Source organism: Athene cunicularia (genome assembly GCF_003259725.1).
Source record: "Athene cunicularia isolate RWA chromosome 20 unlocalized genomic scaffold, athCun1 chr20_part1, whole genome shotgun sequence".
Classification (NCBI taxonomy): Eukaryota; Metazoa; Chordata; class Aves; order Strigiformes; family Strigidae; genus Athene; species Athene cunicularia.
Genome location: NW_020799125.1, coordinates 13,348,528 through 13,370,086, shown reverse-complemented (window position 1 = coordinate 13,370,086; position 21,559 = coordinate 13,348,528). Strand labels below are relative to the sequence as shown.

Sequence of the window (21,559 nt, the reverse complement as noted above, 5' to 3'; positions counted from 1 at the left end):
CTGTGCTTTGCTGAAGCTTTGGGGAAGCACACGAGAAGAGATGCCATTACAGAAATGAACCAGTTCCTACCTAAAAGCATCTAAACCTTCAAGACTCTCACTTTTATATAAAAACAACCTGGCTTAAATACAACACTGACAACCAGGCAAAGTTTAGAACAAGCAATAGGGTTAAATAATCAGTGCTTTGTACCAGAGATTGTGTGATGGGGCTAACGTACCCCTGCAGCCGGGGCTGCGTGCTCTGCAGGGTCTGGCACACAGGAGCAAAGGCTGCTCAGCTCCAGCATTTTAGGATGCAAATCTAAGGGTTCACTTCAAAGGACAAAACAATTACTAATGGTAACTTCCAAAAAGAGCAGTAGTTGATCACTTACAAGTAAGTTTCATGGATTTATTTTTTCCTCAAAATTGGTGGTTTAATGTTCAGGAGCTGGCCAAAGAGTGGGCATTTCCCAGTAGCAATCTCTCACAGACAGTCAAAAAAGCATGATGATTTTGCAGTCTGGAAAAGACAAAAGACCCCCCATAAGTCATACCTTGGAATTTGCTTCCTCTGCTCTGATTTTTTTTTTTTTTTTTTTTCAGAGATGCTATGGGTGAATGGGATGCTTGGGAGAAAACGGGAAGAGCCAACTCAACCACAGGGGAATGAAACCACACTCTTGGAGCCTCTGTCCTTTACTTCCTTTATTCCATAGGGTTTGCTGCATTCTCTCTTTAGAGCCAAACTCTTCACAGCAATATTGACAACAGGAAGGTTGGAAAACTCTGAGCCAGGATCTGCAGAAGCACCAGACTTGAAAGCAATACATGTTACCTGGACGGGGCTCTCTCTTTTTGTGTTGTTTCATTCTACAGTTTTAAAATGAGATGCAGAAGAGTACCAAGTTTTCTTACCTGTGGTAAAGATTCACCAGTTGTGACTCTAACTCAGAGTCAGAACAAGGAAAGCCCCTGAAATCCCAAGCTTCACAATTCAGAAATTTGTTTAGCCTCACACAGGAATTTGAAGAAAGTAAAATGGGAAACACGAAGGTCAAAGACTACTTTGGAAGTCTGCTTTTTTTTAATGGACCCCTTTACTTATTCTTGATTCCAGGCTTATACTACAAATCATACAAAAATAAGGCCCCTTGCTTCTTGATAGGACAAGGGGTAATGACCTCAGACTGCACCAGGGAAGGTTTAGACTGGATATTAGGAAGCATTTCTTCACAGAAGGGGCTGTTGGGCATTGGAATGGGCTGCCCAGGGAGGCGGTGGAGTCCCTATCCCTGGAGGGGTTGAAGAGTTGACCCAGTGCTGAGGGATGTGGTATAGTTGGGAGCTGTCAGTGTGAGGTTAATGGTTGGACCAGGTGATCTTTAAGGTCTTTTTCCAACCTAGACAATTCCGTGATTCTGCCCAACTTCTACAGCCTGGGCCTGGAGCAGACAGGCAGTACTGAGTAATCACAAGATAAGGCTCACATCTGCTCCAGGATGGCTTTTATGCTGATACAGCTGTGCAGTGCAGAAAGGGAGTTTTTTGTCACTTATCAGTCAGTGCAGTCCATAGTGGAGGCACAACCCTACCCCAGCAAAGTGCAAGGAACACATACATGAGGATATGTGTACAGGGAACATGAATCTGCAGCCCCTCAGCTCTTGAACATCTTCTTGTCCTCCCATTTCCACAGAGAAGCTAATCAAGTTCCAGTTCATCCACTGAACACAAGCCTGTTCGCTTTCTCACGCTGCCCCTGCCTATCACCCAGGAACCACTCTATCCATACATGTGCATTTTACTGTTTTCACCTGTGCTCATCAGGTTGTACTGCTTGAAATACTCTGCCACAGACAAAGCCTAAGGGATCCTCTGCTTCTTAACACAGCACCACACTGAACCATCCCTGGAGGATGACTAGGGAGTGTTGGCAACCAAGAGAGCTCAGAAATGCTCAGGATCACCTAAGATCTGATCCTTTCCTGATTTGCAACCACTCCTCCTGTGGCTAACCATTAGTGACATATGAAAGCCTTCATGCTGTCTGCAGCTGTGACTTATTTGCCTTCCTTGGTGTCATGGTTCAGCCTTGATGTGTCAATCAAATGGTTCATTTTATTTCATGTTTGGTGTCATGATCCAGACCAGGGCACACCAGTGGGGAACAGACAGCCATAACATCACACAGACTGTGTCACATCTCAAGCTGCTGAGGATCAGTGGGAGGGAGCAGAGCAAGACACATGCAACAGGAGACATTACAAGCAAAAATATTTCAAAACCCTAAAATTGCTTTTCTTCATTCCACAAAATTGCAGGTGTTTCCAATCAGTTTCTTACAGGGTAAACATTGCATTTGGTTTGTAATTTGTTTCATAAACCTTATTTTCAGCTATAATTACCCCATCAAGGCAGCTAAATGAAGATGACATTTAAAGTAACCTTCAGCTTACAGCTGCAATAACCATCCCAGCAGAGAGGTGGAGCAGGGAGGGGAGGCAGCAATGCCACCCTGCAGGCAAGAGGTGCCTCTGAACATGCCAGCCAGATGTTCCTCCAGAATCAACTCATTCAGGCAGAGAAGTGTTTTAGTGAGGACCTCATGCACAAAACCAAAATATTTGATTTCTCTGCTAGGGGAAGGGCCACTGTAAGATGCGAGTAGTTGGGGTTTCCTCAAATGGGTAAGCTCAGGATGTCTTTGTTAGGGAATAACAGCTCCTGCAAAACCAAGTGATGTGATGATACCACTCTGCAGAATGGTCTATGTTACATGCAGCATACATCTCAGTCATCTAGGTTGGAAAAGACCTTGAAGATCATCCAGTCCAACCATTAACCTAACATTGACAGTTCCCAACTTCACCAGATCCCTCAGTGCTATGTCGACCCTACTCTTCAACCCCTCCAGGGATGGGGACTCCACCACCTCCCTGGGCAGCCCATTCCAATAACCCCGTCTGCAAAGAAAGGCTTCCTAATATTTAGTCTAAACCTTCCCTGGTGCAGTTTGAGCTCATTACCCCTTGTCCTATCACTTACTACTTGGTTAAAGAGACTCATCCTCAGCTCTCTGCACCCTGCTTTCAGGTGTCCCTCCTGCAAAGACACATGCTTTGCTCCAACATTTACTTGCCAAAGGGCAAAGATATTATTTTGCCTTGTACAGAAACATCCAACAAGACAACTTGATAAGGTACACTCACAGAAAGTCCTTTTAAAAAAAAAAAAAAAAAAAAAAAAGGAAGCCTCTAGCTCCCTGCTATCTGGTTCCTTTCCTGTCTTCCAGTTTTGTCCACCTTGCCCAAGCCCTGCCCCAAGTCAGCTCCTCTCTGTACAACACTCTCCTGTTTTTCTGCTCTAATCTTTCAGATAATCAGGTTATCCCTCCTCCCCCATACTCACTGAACTCTCACCTTTAATCCTAATCCATTGTTTTTTCCAATCATCCTCTCACCTGCTCTCTAGTTGTCCCCAGCCCTCCTGGTGTCTTCTCCTCCTCCAGCTCTCACTCCCATTCCACCTCTCCCTAGCCTCTAACTCCTCTAGACCCATGCCTTCCTTGCCCTCACTTAGCTCTCTCCGATAATCACCTCTAACAGCTCCTGTGCCACCATCCCCTCCAGGACATGTAGGAGGGGCACATGGGGAGAAATGGGCAGGAATCTGCCTGTGCCAGCCTGTCTCCTGCACTCAGTTCATGAAGCAAGCTTAACACAAAGAGACAAAAAGAAAGTATCAGTACTGAGGATGGCATAAAATCCAACCATGTCAGCATTCAGCTTCTTAATTATCCTCCGGATCACCTCCCCTTCAAATTCACCGCTGGAGAAGCTCAAGCCATTGCAGAATCTAAATAAATATGAGAATCAGAGGGAGACCGGGAAGTCAATACTGCAAGCTAACTGCTTCTGCAAATGGATTTTCATTACCAGAAAGCACCACAACAAGGGTAATTATTTGCTGGCAGTGCTCTATATTCACAGAAGGTACTTTGCCTTGTTTGCAGCAGTAAAGGGCAGCTGAGCTATCGATCAGGTCAGATGCCTGTCACTCCTGGAGGCATCAGGGGTTTTAACAAGCCATGCAGAGACCATATTGGAATTGTCACAAGTTCACGCTTGGTTTGTAAGGCAATTTGAAGCAGATTTATTGACCCCCTTCCCTCCCCTGCCATCCGGAGGGTACAGAGGGAAGGAAAGCTGTCCAGCTCAAAGCCTTGCCAGGACCTGCCAGAAGAGGCTCCTGGCAGGAGCCTCTGAAAGAAGGAAGAGTTGAATGCTGACACCAGAAAATATTTTAGCTGGAAAAGCACTGGTGTAGGAGCACAGGTCACTGAAAAATGCTGCTACTAAAATCACCTCTGTCCTTTTCCAGCAAACAAGCATATATTCTCATGGGCTCCTAAACCCCCACTTGTCTCAATTCCACAATCTCATTTTTGCTCCCACACTGGCCAGTCACAACATCTCCATCTTCTGGCATGGAAGGCAGCAACTCCATCTCATTTTCTTCGCAAATTAATTCTCATCAACTCTGAAGGTCTTGAAACTCCCAAACCACAGGGACTTAACATGATACACAAATTGTAACCCAGACAGGTCACGCCTGAGTAGGAGCCCAGCTACCCCAGCAGCCCCTTTTTTAAACATAGTGTTATTTTACATCAGGCAATAGTGTAGCTTTTGCAGAAGAGATTAAAACGTCCAAATGTGTCAAGAAACATGGTAGTAAAGAAAGGAAATTAAGCTCCTTGCAAGCACCTGCTGAGAATTTCTGTTTCCCCATTTATTGCCTTCAAGGCAAAGCTGCTTGGGAAACCCTCCTTAATCAGTTACCCTTGCCAGTCAGAGGTCATAGTTACATGCTGGCCAATGCCTCCTAACTCAACTAGTGAAATACTGCAGCCTTTTAGAGTGATGCTTAAGGTAGCCTTCACCCAATGCCAGCACATGCCCTGATCTAGAAGTGAGACATTTGAACAATGAACAGCAGAGACTGAATAAAGGCAGAAGTACATGAACATGAGAATTAAATAATTGAAATGTTAAGCAAACTGGCAGAGGGAGATAGGGGCATCTACCAAGAAGGAAACAAGAAGCAAGTGTCCCTGTGATTGCATTTAAAATTCAAATCAGCCTATAACTGAGTTATCACATGTGAACACAGCATAAGCAGGGAGGAACAGCAGTAGGGGAGGGTAAGATATAATCACTTGGGCTATAATTATCAGAATCAAGGAACACTACATCACTCCCAAGGGCTACTAAAAGCCAGAAGAGATACCTCAAAGCTTGTCTTCCCTGCTGAGGTGTTTGTCTAGGGTTGTCACATTACCAACACATTTCTTATTTCTATCCAAAGTGACTCAAGAGTAAGTGTGGATAGTCAGACAAACTTGGATAAGATGGAGAACAATCTGGATACTTTCCCAGAGCTCAGATGAGTTTCCATCTTAAACATTTCAGAAATTCAGCCTGTTTGGTCATTCCCAGTTTCATTCCAACTTTATCCCCCTGCTGTCTCTGCAGCATAGATGGAGACCAGAAGAGCAAATAAAAAGAAAGTGAAACTATTCCTACCTGTGGCTAGTCTTGGTCAGAGCTTTGCCCCTTCTTGCTTGGTGTAACACATCACCATGGTTCCCTGAATCTTTGGAGGTTAAACAAGAGGCAAAGCACATGCAGATGCTTCTACTCAGCCTCTTCTTCTCAAGTGGAACTTTAGGAGCTGCTATGAGAAGGCCATTTTAGCCTGGCCATGGGGACTGTAGCAGCAGAGGACTCACAAAAGCCTTACAGGTGCCAGGCTGTCCTGCACCAGCTCCAGCAGAGCAACCAGGGAGAGTGCAGCCACATGGAACATTTAAGTTCCCAGCTACACTACAGAGGGTCCCATGAGCTGTGCATGGGGCTCCCAAGGCAAGAGCAGCCAATAGTGTTTGCAGGAAATAGATTTAATCAGCCAGCAAGACTATGCCCCAGTGATCCATAAGCAGAAGCAGCGTAATTTGCTAGGCTAAGCACTATATTAATATAGATCAGATGTGCTGCATTGACAAATCAATATCAAGTACAGGAATGCCTATCTATTTCTTATAAAGCACTTTTAACCAGGCAAGTTGAAAAACAGGATCCAGGCACTTATAGGTAACAAGGTACAGCTTTGCTAGTGAGAAGACAACATATAGTATATTTCCCACCAAGAAGCAGAACTAGCTCCAATGCTGCTTACAGTTAGTGCCCCACTTCCCACCCTACAAGTTCAGCTGTAAATATTTACATTAGGCAGATTGGATCTGCCTCTGAGCTCTTTTCCAGGGAGAAATCACTCAGCAGTAATGAGAGCACACAGTGGAGATAAGACTCCAGCAACCCCTCAGATCTCAACAGCTTGACCTGGCAACTTAGATTGCCTTATTATTTTGCCTTCAACACAAACTAGTTGCTACATTAGGAACACAGGTTGGATAGTTGTCCAACAGCCTCTGACATGCAGAGCTCAGTGAAGTTGGACCTGAATCTTTACTACATCAAGGGGTTATGTTGCATCAATAGAATAACTGATGCCAAAACCCAAGGACCACACAGCCCTGCCACAGTGCAACACAAAGCCACTACACAGAGTGAGGTAGGATGGGGAGTGTTGCTGGAACAGTAGTCACTTCTATTTAAGGGAGGAGGAAATTCTACCTCTTCAATTCTGTATTTGCTCTCCTCCAAAAAAAAACCCACCCTCCCCAGTCCCTCTTTCTGACCTCTGTGAAACAACAATTAAGCCATCTCTTAAATTTTTAAAAATAAGTCCAGAAGAAGTAGTACTCACACTGGGAGCAGATTCCACTTCCTTCCTTGAAGAACAAAGGACGAGAAACAAGGGGCAGAGCTGTTCTTTTGGAAGTTCAATAGGAATTTGGTCTGTCTACCTTAGCTACATCACTGTCTGGCAAATTTGAAAGCACTGGGCTGTTCAGCCTCTTCAGGGGAGTCAGACATGGCAACTGAAGAGCTCTTCGCTTAACTGAAACACCTGGTCAGGAGAGGTCAGTGCTGACAGCATCCACCACCTACACCCTAATGACTCTCCATCAGTGAGTCCACATCTCCCCCAGGCAGACGCTCCTGCAGCCCGCTATCCCATCACAGGCCAAAGTCTTCACAGACTTGTGATATCAGCAGACAGCTACAGGAGGAGAATTAGCCCTAGGAGGACTAATGACACCAGATGCCAGGATCCTGACAGCTCCTCACATCTCCAAGCATGATAAAGTGCCAGGAAAGTACATGCCTGCCTCCAGGCTTGGAAGGGAAGAGGAATTACGACTCCATACTTTGTAGGACAGCAGCAGGGTTTAGCAGCTGTAATCCTTACTGTACCAGTGACTGCTCACCTGCTCCTGCATTCCTGGCTGCACTGTGAGCACCAAGGACTAGACTGAAAAAATACAGTTGACATCCACTGAGCAATACTCACTCTTGGCATCTTTATCCAAGAGATACTAGAGACACTGGTTTTGCATGAAGTAATTTTATTTTAAGGAGTTATGACCTCATACAAGCAGCTTTTAGGAAGACAATTCTTTACACTGTGTACTAGCTGAGAGTTTAAGACCAACAGCAATCATTGTACTGAATCCAGGCTGTGCCTGGATCCACCAGTGAAGGACACCCCATAAACAGCTTGCTCGGCAGGTAGGAGCACCGCAGAGCTTCAGCTCTGTTCTTCTGGCCCAGAACTCACCCATCATGCCTAAGGGCAGCTACAAGCACTTGACAGTGGCCCTGCTGCTTCCACCACCTTTCTTAGAAGCTCCTAAGGATTCACCAGTACCCAAAAATCATCCAAGATGTGACAGCTCCACCCTCAGGTGGTGCGTGGAGTTACATGAAGCCAAGACCAAGCTCTGAGTCACGCCATCAGGCTTGTGCTCGTGGCCTTATCCCCCTTACATGAGGTGCTGGAGGCTTCATGATGCCCTGCCTCTGCTGTCTCCGCCTCCTTCTGTGAGGGTTCACCCTCCTGTGATGTTTCCTCCTCCTCCCTGGGGGAGAAAGGTCCCACCAGCCAGGACAGAGGTGTGTTGTTCTTCAGGTAGTCCAGCAGCTCCTCCATGTACTCCTGGATCACAGCCAGCTTGCTCTGGCTCTGGGTCACGACACTGCTGGACAAGTCCTGGAAGGAATTTGCCACTGAGAAAGAGTTATGGAGTTCCTCCATGATATTAAGAGATTGTTTCACCTTATCCTGAAGGCTTGAGGGAAGGCCTTGGACTGCAGACACTATTTTACAGCAGGTGATTTGCAGCTGCTGTGTGATACTGCATGCCATGAGCAGGGCCAGAGGCTCCATCCCCTGGGAGGAGACAGGAAAGAGAAGACCAGAGGAGCGAGTTACTTAACATTTAAAAATCAAGGGGGTGCCCAGAGCCCTTTTCTTCCCTCCCCAGGGAGGTACCTCTAGCTCTGCACAACTTTCATCTCCACTCTCTTTGGAAAACTTCCCACTCCAGTCCAGCCACATCTGGTGTAGTTTCTCCTGCCCCTCCTGAAGCTTTTGATTAAATCCTTGCTTAAACACTTCAATCTGTGGTAGTGGAAGATCAGAGTGTCAAAACAGATATGCTGAACACCACAGTTCTATCATAGCAATGAAGCCAAAAAGTCAACAATTTGGTCCCCTCCTTCCAGGAGACTGGGCTCTACCTACCAGTTCAATGATGCAGTGAAGCTGCACAAGTGTCTCCTTCATGCCCTGCCAGACCTGCTTCATTTTGTCCACTGACTGCAGGTAGGCAAACAGGCGGAGTTCATCAGAGAGAGACCCCAACCGCACAAAGTATCTCCTCTGCTCCTGCTGTTGCTTCACAGACATTATGTCTGCACGCTCCTCAGTGGCTGCCAGTTCGGCTGAGGAAAGAGACAGTATTTGTAAGTGGCTGACCAGAGGTGCTGATCACACAGAGTAAACAAGTATCAGGAGATCTTGGACTAGGGGCCAGGTAGCCTCCAGCATGCACTTCCCATTAGCCCCATTCCAGAGCAGTGGGCTGAGAAATGGGACCGACCATCCCCACTTTGACATGTGACAACTAGCCACATATAGTATTTCCTTACCTAGTTCCTTATTTCCAATAGGAAGAGAGTTGTCTTCTGTTCTCCCCAGCACAGCTTCTGCTCCACTTGCAGCCACCTGGCCCGCTCTGGAGTCCATAACCATCCCCACGCTACTAGTCACTGCAGATCTGGCAGCCACCACGCTGCTCTCAAGAGTCTCCTTAGTTACATCTATCACTGCCATCACTTTGCTGCTCACAGCGTCCTTTGCATCAGCCAGTCCAGATGATACCAGCTCTTTCGTGTCAGAGAGAACCTGTGGAAGAGGAGACATCTCAGATAAATGATTGGGTCATGTAGTACACTACGATTCTGAATTGCACTAAGAGGACAATTAGCACAGTGTCTGCTAAGTATTTACTTCTTTAGGAGCTTGCACTGTGCACCTAGTGGCAGTTTGTTCCTCATATAAGAGTCTACTTCACTCCCAGGGTCAGACATCCTGTAAGAGCCAGGCCCTTCTTAGCCAGGGACAGCAGTGTCTTTGATTTTTACCTGCTCCACTGGCTTTTGAAGGAGTGGGAGCTTCTCTCCTAGTTTATCCAAGCCCTTGGAGGCACACTCACTTGCTGCAGCAACTGAAAAGAAAAAAGGAGTGTCAAAACTTGTTTTTCCTGCAGCTCCATTGCAAGTTCTACCTTCCTGAGCATGTTTCTCCTCAGGGAGCCTAGATGAAAGTCTTCATTGACATCACCAGGCCAGGTGTTGTAAACTGAATTTGCAGAGCATCTTTTCTTAGTCTCTCCATAGATCTGTTCACTTGTACAGACATAGCCACCTACATGGGATCCCCTCCTGCAGCTTCCTGAGCTCTTGACTAACTAGACATGTCTCTGCCCAAGGCTCCCCAATCACAAATTAACTGACAGGAGGGGCATGCCCACGCTGGCTTTAGAGCAAACTCAGGCCTGTCACAGACCATTTTGTCACACTTGTCATTAGGAGTAGACCCTCTCTCTTTCCAGGACTTTAGAGCTTCTTCTCAGATGCCAGAGTCATGTTCTTTAAAGGGCCATGGCAAGCAGTATGTTTAGATGTAAGTCCTCCAAGAGGAGACTTTTTCCTATAAACAAAATGCACTTGTAAGAATTTGACTATAAGCATCTGCCACCTAATATTTTGGACCCTCCAAGATCAGTTTTAAGGAAGTCCTGGTCCTCCAGGGAGCAACCCTCCATCACACTACATGGACTGGGACTCAGTTTTAACCCTTTAACTCTTTCCAGAGCTAGAAGGAGCCAGAGTCCCTCACAGGCAGGTGAAAACCTGCCCTTCCACAGGGGATTACCATGAGGCTCCAGTGTAGTCAGAACTGGCTGCACACAGCTGGCTGTGGCATCAGTCACACTCTTCACTCCTTTCTCTGTTGCATCACACACAGATCTGATGAAGGGGTGGCTCTCCTTAGTGAGGGCATAAGCTGTAGAAACCATGTCACAGGCAGAGTTGACCAAGCTCGGGTTAGCCACCTGATTTACTGCATCCTAGAAGAGATTAAAAAGCCATGAAGTTTGCAAACATGACCCTGAGCTTCCTATGCAGCTTTGCCCCAAAACTTCCTGTTCGAGTCACCTAGTCTGGTTGAGGGAGCAATGCTTGCCTTTCTTGGGCACTTGCTTTAAAATCTACAATTCAGTTGTGAAACAAGCTGTGGAACATTGACACTTATGGCTGGTCCATTCTACCTAAGGGACAGCTGAGTTTATGGGCAACCTCAATACTTCTGTACCCATATCCAGATCCAGTTCATTTGGTAGAGTTATTCAACAAGTTAACATGACAGGAAAAGCTTTATCAGACAAGATCAGGTTGGTTTTAAATCGACAGACTTTACAGTAGTTTGCAAGAAGCATGCTGCTAGTCAGGGGAATAAAGAAAATGCAGCAGGTTTCAGGGCTGCTGAAACATGGGATCCTTTCCATAGAAACATTGCCTATAGCAAGCCAGGATCTTGACTACAGAGTTAGAGAAACATCATCCCTAGACAACAACCAGGCTATTTTGCTTTGCCTGGGAGGTTACTTAGAGGGTCTTCAAGCCTACTCTTTTGGCTGTGCTGTCACCCACAGAGAAGCTGCAAGGCACAGCCTGAGCAGAGGAAACTCCTCCCTTTGTGGAGGCTTAGCTCCCCCCATCCACAGCCGGGCCACCTCCTCATACCCACCCCCAGGAGCTGTCATCCCTTACATCTCACATGGAGCACTTACCTGCTGCTCCTCTTCCTTCACCTCCAGGGAGCTCTTAGCAGCTTCCTCTTTGTCAGGCATAGCCAATGCCATTGCAGCTGAAATGCAAATAGCACCATGGTTTTAGGAAGAGACAAAGACAAAGCAGCCAGTGAGTCTCCAGAGAGACTCCTCTTCCCATGAGACACTTCCCTCAGACCTCATTAAAGAAAGAATATTTTATTACCCATTAAGGGAAGACACCCAAAATGGGCATCTTCCCATTACTGAAGGAAGGGATCTGTGATACTTGCAGCGCTACCTGGTATTTAGTTGTCATATAATTTATGATAATCAGGGGAATGAGGAGAATAGAGTCTTTCCTCACACAAGAGAGCTTCTCTCAAGGAGATCATAATGCTTACTATCAATATATTTAGAAGAGGCACTGGGTACCTCCTTCCTCCCCACAAAGATGGTCTTGAATTATGGAAATAGTAATAGCAGGAAAACAAACCAAAAAAAAACCACCCAAAAAAAAACAGCTCAAGAAGCTGCCCTACTGCTTTTAGGATACCCCCACCAGAACCAACACAGGCTATCTCTAACTTTTCAGGCAGGACCACAAGCAACCTTGTGTTAAGTAAGACTAAACCTGCTCCATAATTAAGGCAGGTAAGAAACAGCCAAACATGAACCAGAAGTTCATAAAACAATTACAGCCTTAACACCTGAAAACTTCAAAACAGTACCTTCTTGCCCTGCTAGAGGCAAGCAGATGACCACGAGGAAGAACCAGACACCACACCATATTCCATCCTCCCTGCTCTGCCTTTTTGTACTGGCTGGGAAGTGGGGAGGGAGGGACCCTCAGTGACTGACAGCTCTGGGAAGCAGCAGAAAGGTGCCAGTCTCTGTCCTGGCCAATTAGAGGGGGAATGGGGCAGAGATGGGCTCTGCTGTGGCTCGTTAATGACTCTGTAATCAGGCATGTACACCTTACCCTGTGTCGAGGAGCCCCCTTTGAAGGGCAAAAGTAGAATGAGAGGCACTGCTGGCACGGACTGTGCACCCTCTGTGATCTTGCCTCAGATCACACTCGGTCTGGAAAAGGCAATTAATTTTGTTTCTCTTTTTGTTGGGAAACAATAACCAGAAAAGAAAAGCGAATATAGTAAAACAAATCCAGGGAAGGACCACACCTAATGTGGGATTCCTATTGCTTTCACCTAATAGTGCTTAGTGTTTAATGACAGAAGTAGCTGCTCAGCTGCTGCCTAACCTTAGAAACACTGGAACTCAACTTCCTCACCTCGAAGTCCCCAGAGAGCCCGGTCTCTACATTTTCCCCAGAGGCCATAAGGGTGAACAGCCCATGCTCTTCTGCTTGGGTTTGGCATCTTCTTTCAGGGCTGATCTGACTCTTGCCATCCCCCTCAGATAATCCACTTTCCTTCAAACACAACAGTGATCTTTGCATGCATTTTGGGAACTGATTCCATTCCTTCATGTGCTGGGGCTGGAATTTGCACACCTGGCATTCTGGGAGAGAGCCAACCGTGGTCATTCCCCCTCAGCAGAACTTTGTCTCATTGCAGAAAGACTCTTCTAATTCCCCAGGTCCCAGACCATGCAGGGACCTGCCTCATGGTGGTGGGCACCATTAGTGGGAAGAGGGAAGCCAGCAGTGTCTGGGTCTGCAAGGACCTGTGTGTAATCTAGTGACTTTAAAATACAGAAGTCTTGGAAATGGCTCATATTTAGTCTTCAGAGGAGCAACTATGCTGAACAAGCCATTCCAGGAGCAGGGGAGTTTCCCATGGTTCTGTGTTTTGGGGCTGCTTTTCTCCAGTTTCTCTGATGGTTAATGAAGAGTGAGTCCCACTGTGTGCTTCTCTTCAGAGGAGGCATTGCCATGGACCCCTCTCCTCCTGAGCCACCTCTTTGGATGATTTTATTTGGATCTTGAGGCCCCTGATGTTCTGTTACATCAGAATCAACTGAGCAGTTCATACAATCAACTGAGCAGTTCATGGAATCAACTGAGCAGTTCATACATTATATGGGGGAAATGAAAACTGATAGTCACACAAATGCACAGAGAACATGGCACTTTGACGTGCCAGGTTAAAGACAAACAAGGGCACAGTGATGGGGACACAAGGGCTGATCAAGGATAAATCACTGATTTCATTTGGCAGTGGTGGAAAGGACTGGTACTAAAGAGGAATGCTCTCTCCAAAACACATGGACCAGTTTTCATGTCGTCATGATTTGGTGAGATCTTGCAAAAAAGAAGTTAAGCTCACTGTACATTCCTAGGGCAGGCAGCCTAACAATACAGCACTACCCATACAGCCAATGATTCAGGCAGCTACATGCAGTCCCATTGGAAAGCTTTGAATGGGAGTGGGATATTTCAGGTATCCTCTTAGTACCCTGACCCTGCTAAGGGTCACTGCTTTACGTCTGTGCACGCATTGTCCAACACTTCAGCAAACCTGTTTGTGAGTGGAAGTTCAACACTGACGCTTTGCAGAATGAGTGTTGATGTGATTTTTGTTTTGCTTGCAGGAGAACATGAAAAGCATTTGTGTTACAGCCTGCATCTAAAGCCCCAGCTCCTCAAGTACAGCGTCAGTCATTTCCTTCATTTAAAAAGAGAATCAGAAGAAAATACTATGAGTGGGTGGCACCAGTGTAACATCAGCTCGGATCTGCTCTGCTGTTACCTGCCAGAGGGATCTGGATCCCGGCAACAGAGCAGACAGGACTGGCACCCACCCACACGTGATGTAAACTAAATTACCCTCCTCCTTTTCCAGTGTTCATGAGCTTAGTCCCATCCAGCATCCGTCAGGGTATGGCAGCTACAGAGCTATGTCTTAACAGTCAGCTTCCCTGTGCAGGGAACAGCCCATTTCCCAGCCCCAGAACAGAGCAGACACTCCAAGGCAGCCTGTCTCCCCCTTGCAACCCCTGACCTCCATGTGTATGGTGGGGGACAATGTGCAGAGCCCTAGGGAGACCCACAGGAAAAAAACAGCACAGGCCTCCAAAACCAAAGTTATGTATTGTGAAATAGGCACAGACGATATGTTAGGTGTTTCCTTCACATGAATCTAGCAAGGAAAACAGCAAATGTGTTCATCCTGGGCAGCATCCAGAAATAACCTACACACTTCCTCCCCAAACACCCCACATCCCCCAGCCAGACCTCGCAGCTTGCTGCGATGGCACCTGGGCTGCAGAGACCTAGAGGCTGCGGCTTTGCTGGGCTCATGCCTTGGGCAGAGGATGCCAGGTTACACGTACAGCCTCCATGCTCTCTGCGAGCACACCTGGGAGTGAAGAGCCCAACAAACTGCTTCAGGTGCTGCCCAAGAGGGAGTCTGCTGTTTGCTCAGAGGAAGCCCTCACAAGCACTCGGCATCAGTGACGGGCTCCCAGGAGCAAAACAAGAAGTTGACCGGCTTTGACAGTGAAGATACACTTTCCACAAGACATGAATGAAGTGAGAAGTCTCATTCCAGCTCATGGGTCTCCCCTAGTCTCCCCTAGGACTTCCCTAAGCATGACCACTGGCATTTTTTGGTCCTGTTTAGTCACCTCAGGGCCCACATGCAGATAGAATTGATTCTGCACAGCCTACTGTGGAAGATGTGGTGGTCACACCACGTCATGCTCTCTTGAAGAGGAGGAAGCTGGTGGCTGATGGAATAGCGGTGACCAAAGGCAGGACTGTTGCACATCTCACCATTTTTGCAAAACATGACTCAAAAGTGTCACAAGTAAGGCACCAGGCCCTGGAACAGTGTATAGACACATGTCAAACTGCCTTCACCCCAGAGAGCCGTAGGAAAGAGGTTCACCAGAAGTGAGGCCAGAAATGGTAAATCACAAGAGTCTGGAAGTCCCTTATGACTGTGGTTGGTTCAACTATTTACTAAGCAAGTCCCTCTCTTTTGCTGCAGAGCCTGCGTGTCTTTGTACTTATAGAAATGCAAACAGGCTAAGCTGTGCTTGTCCTGCACAATGGGAAGGCAGTGTTTACCAGGCTCTGGACACATCTGCACACCTGAGGGTCTCGCATGCCCACAGCTCACACCTCATCCCTGCTCCAGGGTAGCTGCAGATTTGGGTTTCTGCTCCCTCATCATGTGTCTAGAGGAGGGACCAACCCTGTTGAAGCCCTCGCAGCCCTGAGGAGCACACACCTTCATCTTTGCCCCTGACACTACATGTGTGACCAAGTATACGACAAAGCATCCTTCAGAGTCAAACCATGCATTTGGGAGTGCCTGAAACTGCCATCTGAGGGAAGGGTTGGTGTCTCCAGCCATGTGAATACCTGTGCTGGGAGCACCATGGGGAGACACAGCAGCGGGTGTCAGGGCTGGCACAACCCATGCGGAGCTCAGCCACCTGCCATGGGTGTCATGGGGGACCCGTGCCGAGGGCTGTGTGGTGCACTGAGAAAAGCCTCACATCTCAGCCTTCAGTCAGCATCTAACGTTTGCAGTAGGTCCCTCCTATAGCTAGTCCTGGAATTAGGAGTAAACTTCAATAATCTGGGAAAGGTCACAGCAGATGTGTTTGCCTGTGGTGACAGCAGATTCTGCCCTCAGCCACCAAGATGATGGAAACCAGACTGATGTGGTGTGGAGCAACAAACATTGCTGGAAACGATGCTCGTACAGGCAGTGACAAAGCGAGGTTCCTTTCAGCCCTGCCCTCGGCAGAATGCCAAGCATGGCTCCTGCTGCGGAGCCAGATGAAGAAGATGGCAGATCTTCACACGGCAGAGCAGAGCGGAGCATGAAAAGCTAAATCAGGGAGGAAAACACACTTTAGCCAGTTCTTTATAAACACAAACCAGCTACCCTGACAAATCCAAACAACTCAAATGTAACAGAGATAAAAGCAAATCTTTCCTAATGAGATGATTGAAAATAAAAAATAAATTTCTATATCCTTTCTCCTTTGACTATGAAGCTTAAAAGGAAATCCAGGCAGTCCATAGCTTGTCCTGAGGCCACTCACACTCCTGACGCACAGGGCGGTGGCAGAGAGGGGCAGGGGTTGTGTATGGGTGTGGATGTCTTAACCACAGGGGCACAGCAGGCAGCTCTGGGCAGAGCAGGGACAAGCGATGACCCCCACCTTGCTGTTTGCTTGGCAAGTGAAGCCCCCCTTGGCCTGCAGAAGGCTTTGAATTCAGCTCTCCTATAGCCTGGATTAACTCTTTAACTTCAGCACATATATAGTATCACCACTTGTATTTTTGTGTCAGGGAAGCATGGCTACCGGGTCTTGAGAGGAATAAATATGTGCTAAATATCTGACAAACAAAACTTTAAAGATATGTAGAGAAAAAATGTTTGACTGGATGATCCCAAACAGACATTGATTTGGTTGCTTCTGTTTCATCAGCAATACCTACGGGCTTGTGTAAAAGCAGTTTCATGTTCCTAGATAACATCACTGATGAGTGATAAGATTTTGGATTATTTAAAGGGCACTTCATTTCTAAGTTTGCCTGAGGTGCCACAGTCCTTTGCAGACCAGGTTCTGTGTGTCTCTGTACCAGTTATGTACAGATTTCCTTACGTCCCTGAATTCTGAACATTGCAAGTAATTCAGTTGCTCTGATGATGGACCCTAAGTACCAAAGATCCTAAATTTTACACTAAATATAACGTATTATCTGTGGTTTCTCAAGTGCATTTAATGGTAAACTCAGTGTAGAAAAAGTTTAAAAAGCACTTTTGAACGTCCCTGGCTGCACAAAGATCACAGTGTTGTGCAGTTTTCTGGATGATGAGCTTGGGTGATTGTGAAGCAGCAAAATAAGCCTGTTGTAATGGCCATGAAACTGCTGGCACATGTGATGCTGAAGGCTAATCCAGTAAATCTGGAGGTTCTGACATACCATCTCTCATCAGAGCTTGCTATCACAGTAACAGAGAACATGAGAGCAGACAGAGTCTAAATCCCTCAGTATGCCTCCTTGTGTCTTTCCTGCAAAAGGGGAAGAAAATCCTCCAAGCATGAACTGTCCTCTGGACAAGCCCTGAATCAATGGTAAACGTCTTGTCAGCGGATCCATTGTCCCAGAGCACCTTGAGGAAGGAGCAGTGTTTGTACTGTTTGCCTTGAGGTCTATCTTTCACTTTCTGTTTTAGACTGTGACAGCAGCATCCCTGAAATATGTCCTCCTCCTGCACGAGGAGCCATGCAGCAGGTCCCACCACCCATCTCTCATTGCTCCTCACATCCTCAGCTATGAATGCCAGGTACCACAGAGGCAGTGTATCCGAGGTAGAGCCCAGGATGGATCTTACTGTGTTGAGTAAAGGAGTCAGGGTGAGTAGGTCCTCCATGTCACAGAGCTCTGGTAAGGCTTTGGGTGATCAGACTCATAAGGGTTTGTCATCTCATATGGGGACAGAAGGGCCCTTGGCATCTTGAGCTATTTATGCAGCCTTCTCTGCCTCCCGTGAAACTCTGAGGATGTTTACATGAAAAACTGAATTTTGAACTTGTGGAAAGGGGAGCTACCACTGCTTCCAAACATCTTCCAAAAGATGAGCTTCATCTTGTCCATCAGTACAGCACAAGCCTTCAGAGGACCTCAGACTCTCTCAGGAGGGGGGATGCTCCTGCTGTCCCATACACATCAAGTGAACGGGTGCATTCAGGTGATGAATTAATCCCCAAACCCCTCAGGTTTCCCAGAAAATAAAGGGAGATTAATGTTTCTGTTCCTGTGTTGAACTTGAGCTGCCATGCTGTAGAAAGTCAAGCAGTCAGATCTCCCTCTTAGCTCCGTTTAAGGAGAAAGGAAGCCATCAGAGGAAAAAATTGCCAGTTACAGACAGAGGCACTGGCCTGACAGCACCTAAACTCCTGCAGAAAACCTTTCAAAAATATACTGACTTCCAAGGAACTGGTCCTATCCTCTCTTCCACCCTTTCTTGACCACTTGTTTTTCACAGCTCTTTTTGAAAGCAGAATGTTTTGCTAAGCCCCCTTGGCAGAAAAAAAGCTCTGACTGAGATAAGAAAAGAGAGCAATTTCATGTTATGGGTCTGCTGCTGTTAGTCACCAAAAGGCATGTCCTGGTGCTTTGTGTCACAGGGGGAAGAGACTCTACCTTGAAACTGTTGTTCAGATCCTTTGTAGTATTGACTGAGCCTTTCTGTCGCAGGAAGATGTAATGAGTGTGATAGCTGTCAGCCTGCTGTGGAGCTTAGCGTAATTGCTGTACACCCAGGTTACAACAGCTGGGGACTTATGGGGATAACTACCCCCATTGCCTTGGCTAAAGCTGGCTAGCACTTGCCTTTGTAAGGAAGATTAACAATCAAAACCAAAGGGAGACACTGGGAAAATCAATTCGGGGAGTATTTGACGGCTGAGATCACCCATGCCAAACTTAGTGTGGTTTAACAAGTAATGTTTTTTCCCCTCTTTTAGCAGGGGTGAAGGAAAGGCAAGTAAAGAGTGATGGGAAGAGGTACCCAGAATAGGCATTGTCTGTACCTTTTACCCGTAGTCCACACAATTATCACAGAGACCAGGAAAGATGATGGTGGAGAATCGAAGCAGAGAATGCTTTGCTGCCTGGCCGCTGATGGTCAGTGGGAAGATCTGTGCCAATCCCTCAGGCTAGACTTGGTGCTACAGAGACTCGGTGGCAGGCTGCTAAAACACTCAGCAGACTTGAGAATGGTTCCTCTGGAGTTAGACTGACTCTGAAGGACTGTGCAACACCAAGCATGCAGCTCTCAGGAGGAGATTGGCATTTTTTTAGTGACAGCATGGGGGGTGTTGGCCAAATGCAGTAAGTGAGCAATATTTGGTGTTCAGAACTGAGCATTATCCATCAGTAGGTGCACTGAACTGTCCCAATCTGGGGTAGCAGAGGTCAACCCAGCAACCCTAACGCAACAGCAATCCAAAAAATAGAGACCTTCTTCCCATCTGCTTTTCCTTGGAGCTGTTGAGTGTGTTACAAGTGCTAGTAAATCCCTATAACTACAATTTCAGAGACTAGTGGGAAGACAGAGAACTGAATCTTGCTTGGGCAGGCTGCCTGGACATTTCAATTTTTCCAAGGTATGGTAGGTTTTTTTCTTTTCCTGGTGAAACTCATCTTAACCACACTGGACAAGGAAGAAAACCACACTGCATTAAACAGCTAAGCTATAAATCTGCATCTTTCTAATGCTGCTGGACCAGTGTGGGGCTGTACTTCACATCTGACCAAACTCTGCACCAGGTGGGCTTGTTCCTGGTAATGTCTCTGCTCATGGATTAGAAGGCACAGTGGATAAAGAGACCTCTCTCTGAAGCACTGTATAAGAGTCCCTTCCTGCATAAGGTAAACAAAACATGTCTCTCCTCAGGTGTGGTGTCAGGGCTGTTCTCACTACTGGATCTGAAATTGTGGCAGAGCCTCCTTTTGTGAAAAGAAGTGCACTGGGATAACCTGATATCTGTACTGAGCTCAGCTGGGAAAAGCAGCACCTCTGAGAAGGAGTGGTGTGGTGCTCTGGTGAGCTGAGCGTCCCTGCATAGGCAGGGATGGCAGGTCAGATTTGTCTGTGGTTTGGCTGCCAAGTGCTCAGCTCTGCAGGTGGGTGCTCATCCATGCCTCTTCAGCTAAAACCTTCTTGGGGGATGCATGTTTCCCTCTGTGTGTGTGTGTGGCTGAGGGGACTTTCTTCCTATTCACTGCTGAGACCACCTATCACAGAAATATCTAGGTTGGAAAGACCTTGAACATCATCCAGTCCAACCATAAACCTAACATTGACCATTCCCAACTCCACCAGATCCCTCAGCTCTGGTCAACCCAACTCTTCACAACCCCTCCAGGGATGGGGACGCCCCCCCTGCCCTGGGCAGCCCATTCCAACGCCCAACAACCCCTTCTGCAAAGAATTGCTTCCTAATATCCAATCTAAACCTTCTCTGGCAGAGGAAAGACACTACCCAAGGTGGGGACAGGGAGAATATGGGTGCTGCTCTGCTGTGAAGGGCACAAACTGCGTGTAAATCCTGTGCAGAAATTACAGGAGGTAACTGATCCAACAGGTCCAGACAGTCTGCTCCAGTTGGTGCTAGAGAAATCAGTGAATCAGCCAGCTCAGTTAATCTAGGAGGGTCACAGCTACCAGTTTATTCTGTCTTTGTACTACAGGGCAAGAATTTGCACCGGCTACAAATGAATTGCTGTTTCTGCACTCATTATTGCACTGATGTTTGAAAACCACAGAGCTATTGTGGAAGAGCAGGGCTCCAACCAAGGCAGAGGAAAGCCTGTGGATGCTGTATCCATGGCAACAGCTCCTTCCACTTTCAATCATTTGACAGCAATTAGAGGTAGTCTTCCCAGTGCTAATGATGGGAATAGGGAGGCTGGAGCACTGGGCTGGACTTGGGGACTGTGGGACTGTCCTCAGTTCTGCCAGCTGCCTGCGGGGTGACTTGCTCTGAGACTGTTGGGCTCTGTGTCTCAGCTTCTCCATCTTTAAAATGGTGATCGTGATTCTGACCTTTTTCCACAACATGCTTTGTGATCTGCTGATGAAAAGTGCCAGATGAGAGCTAGGGATTACTGACAATAAACTCCATGCTTACCATTAGAAAGGCAGTTCCTGCTCAAGTCAAGCCACAGTTCCCTTAACCAGAGAAATACAGCTTCTCTGTGCAGATCTGGCCAGCACCAGTTTCTGACTCCTTGGATTTGCTTCCCTCTGGGACAAGGAGCTACACAGTCTCTGATGTAGCAGTGAGCTTGTGCAGGAGCCCAACACATAAGTAGAGTTGTCAGGGGGACAAGCTGGGCTCTGCTGCCTTTCAAGTCTTGCTCCTTCTCCTGAAACCTGTGCAAACTACATACAATGACTGTATGAAACAGGAGCCTGTCCCCTGAAAATGTGCCACCAGCTGCCTTCCACCAGCACCCCTCTTGGCTGGACCACTGGGCAGCTCCTATCTGAAGCAGGCAATAGCAGTTTACCAACAGGAGACAATCCAAACCCCTTCGACAGCATCCTCAGCTCGGAGGCTGATGCCTGCTTAACTGTGCTCAGTTTCAGTGTGAAAAATGAATGTGGAGGACTTGCATGATGCATGTGCACAGAGGGCGTTATTGCTCTTCAACAGAGTAAAATCGAAGGCTTGGATGTCCCCCCACTCTACAGCACGCTTGCTAAGATTGCACTGGCCTCTTTCAATCACCTCTGTATCATGCAATCAGCAGGTAACTCAGGCCAAATATTT

General features: G+C 47.0%; 1 protein-coding gene across 1 annotated transcript; it reads right to left on the bottom strand.

Annotated features, from left to right (window-relative positions):
• Positions 1–7,896: 7,896 nt before the first annotated feature.
• On the bottom strand, positions 7,897–11,386 carry LOC113487660 (perilipin-3-like). The gene is made up of 7 exons (XM_026862346.1): positions 11,309–11,386; positions 10,390–10,585; positions 9,597–9,679; positions 9,102–9,357; positions 8,695–8,894; positions 8,443–8,571; positions 7,897–8,340 (listed from the first exon to the last, which is right to left on the bottom strand). The coding sequence occupies exons 1-7, from the start codon at positions 11,378–11,380 to the stop codon at positions 7,897–7,899; spliced, it is 1,380 nt and encodes a 459-aa protein (XP_026718147.1). The 5' UTR covers positions 11,381–11,386.
• Between the last annotated feature and the right edge of the window lie 10,173 nt (positions 11,387–21,559).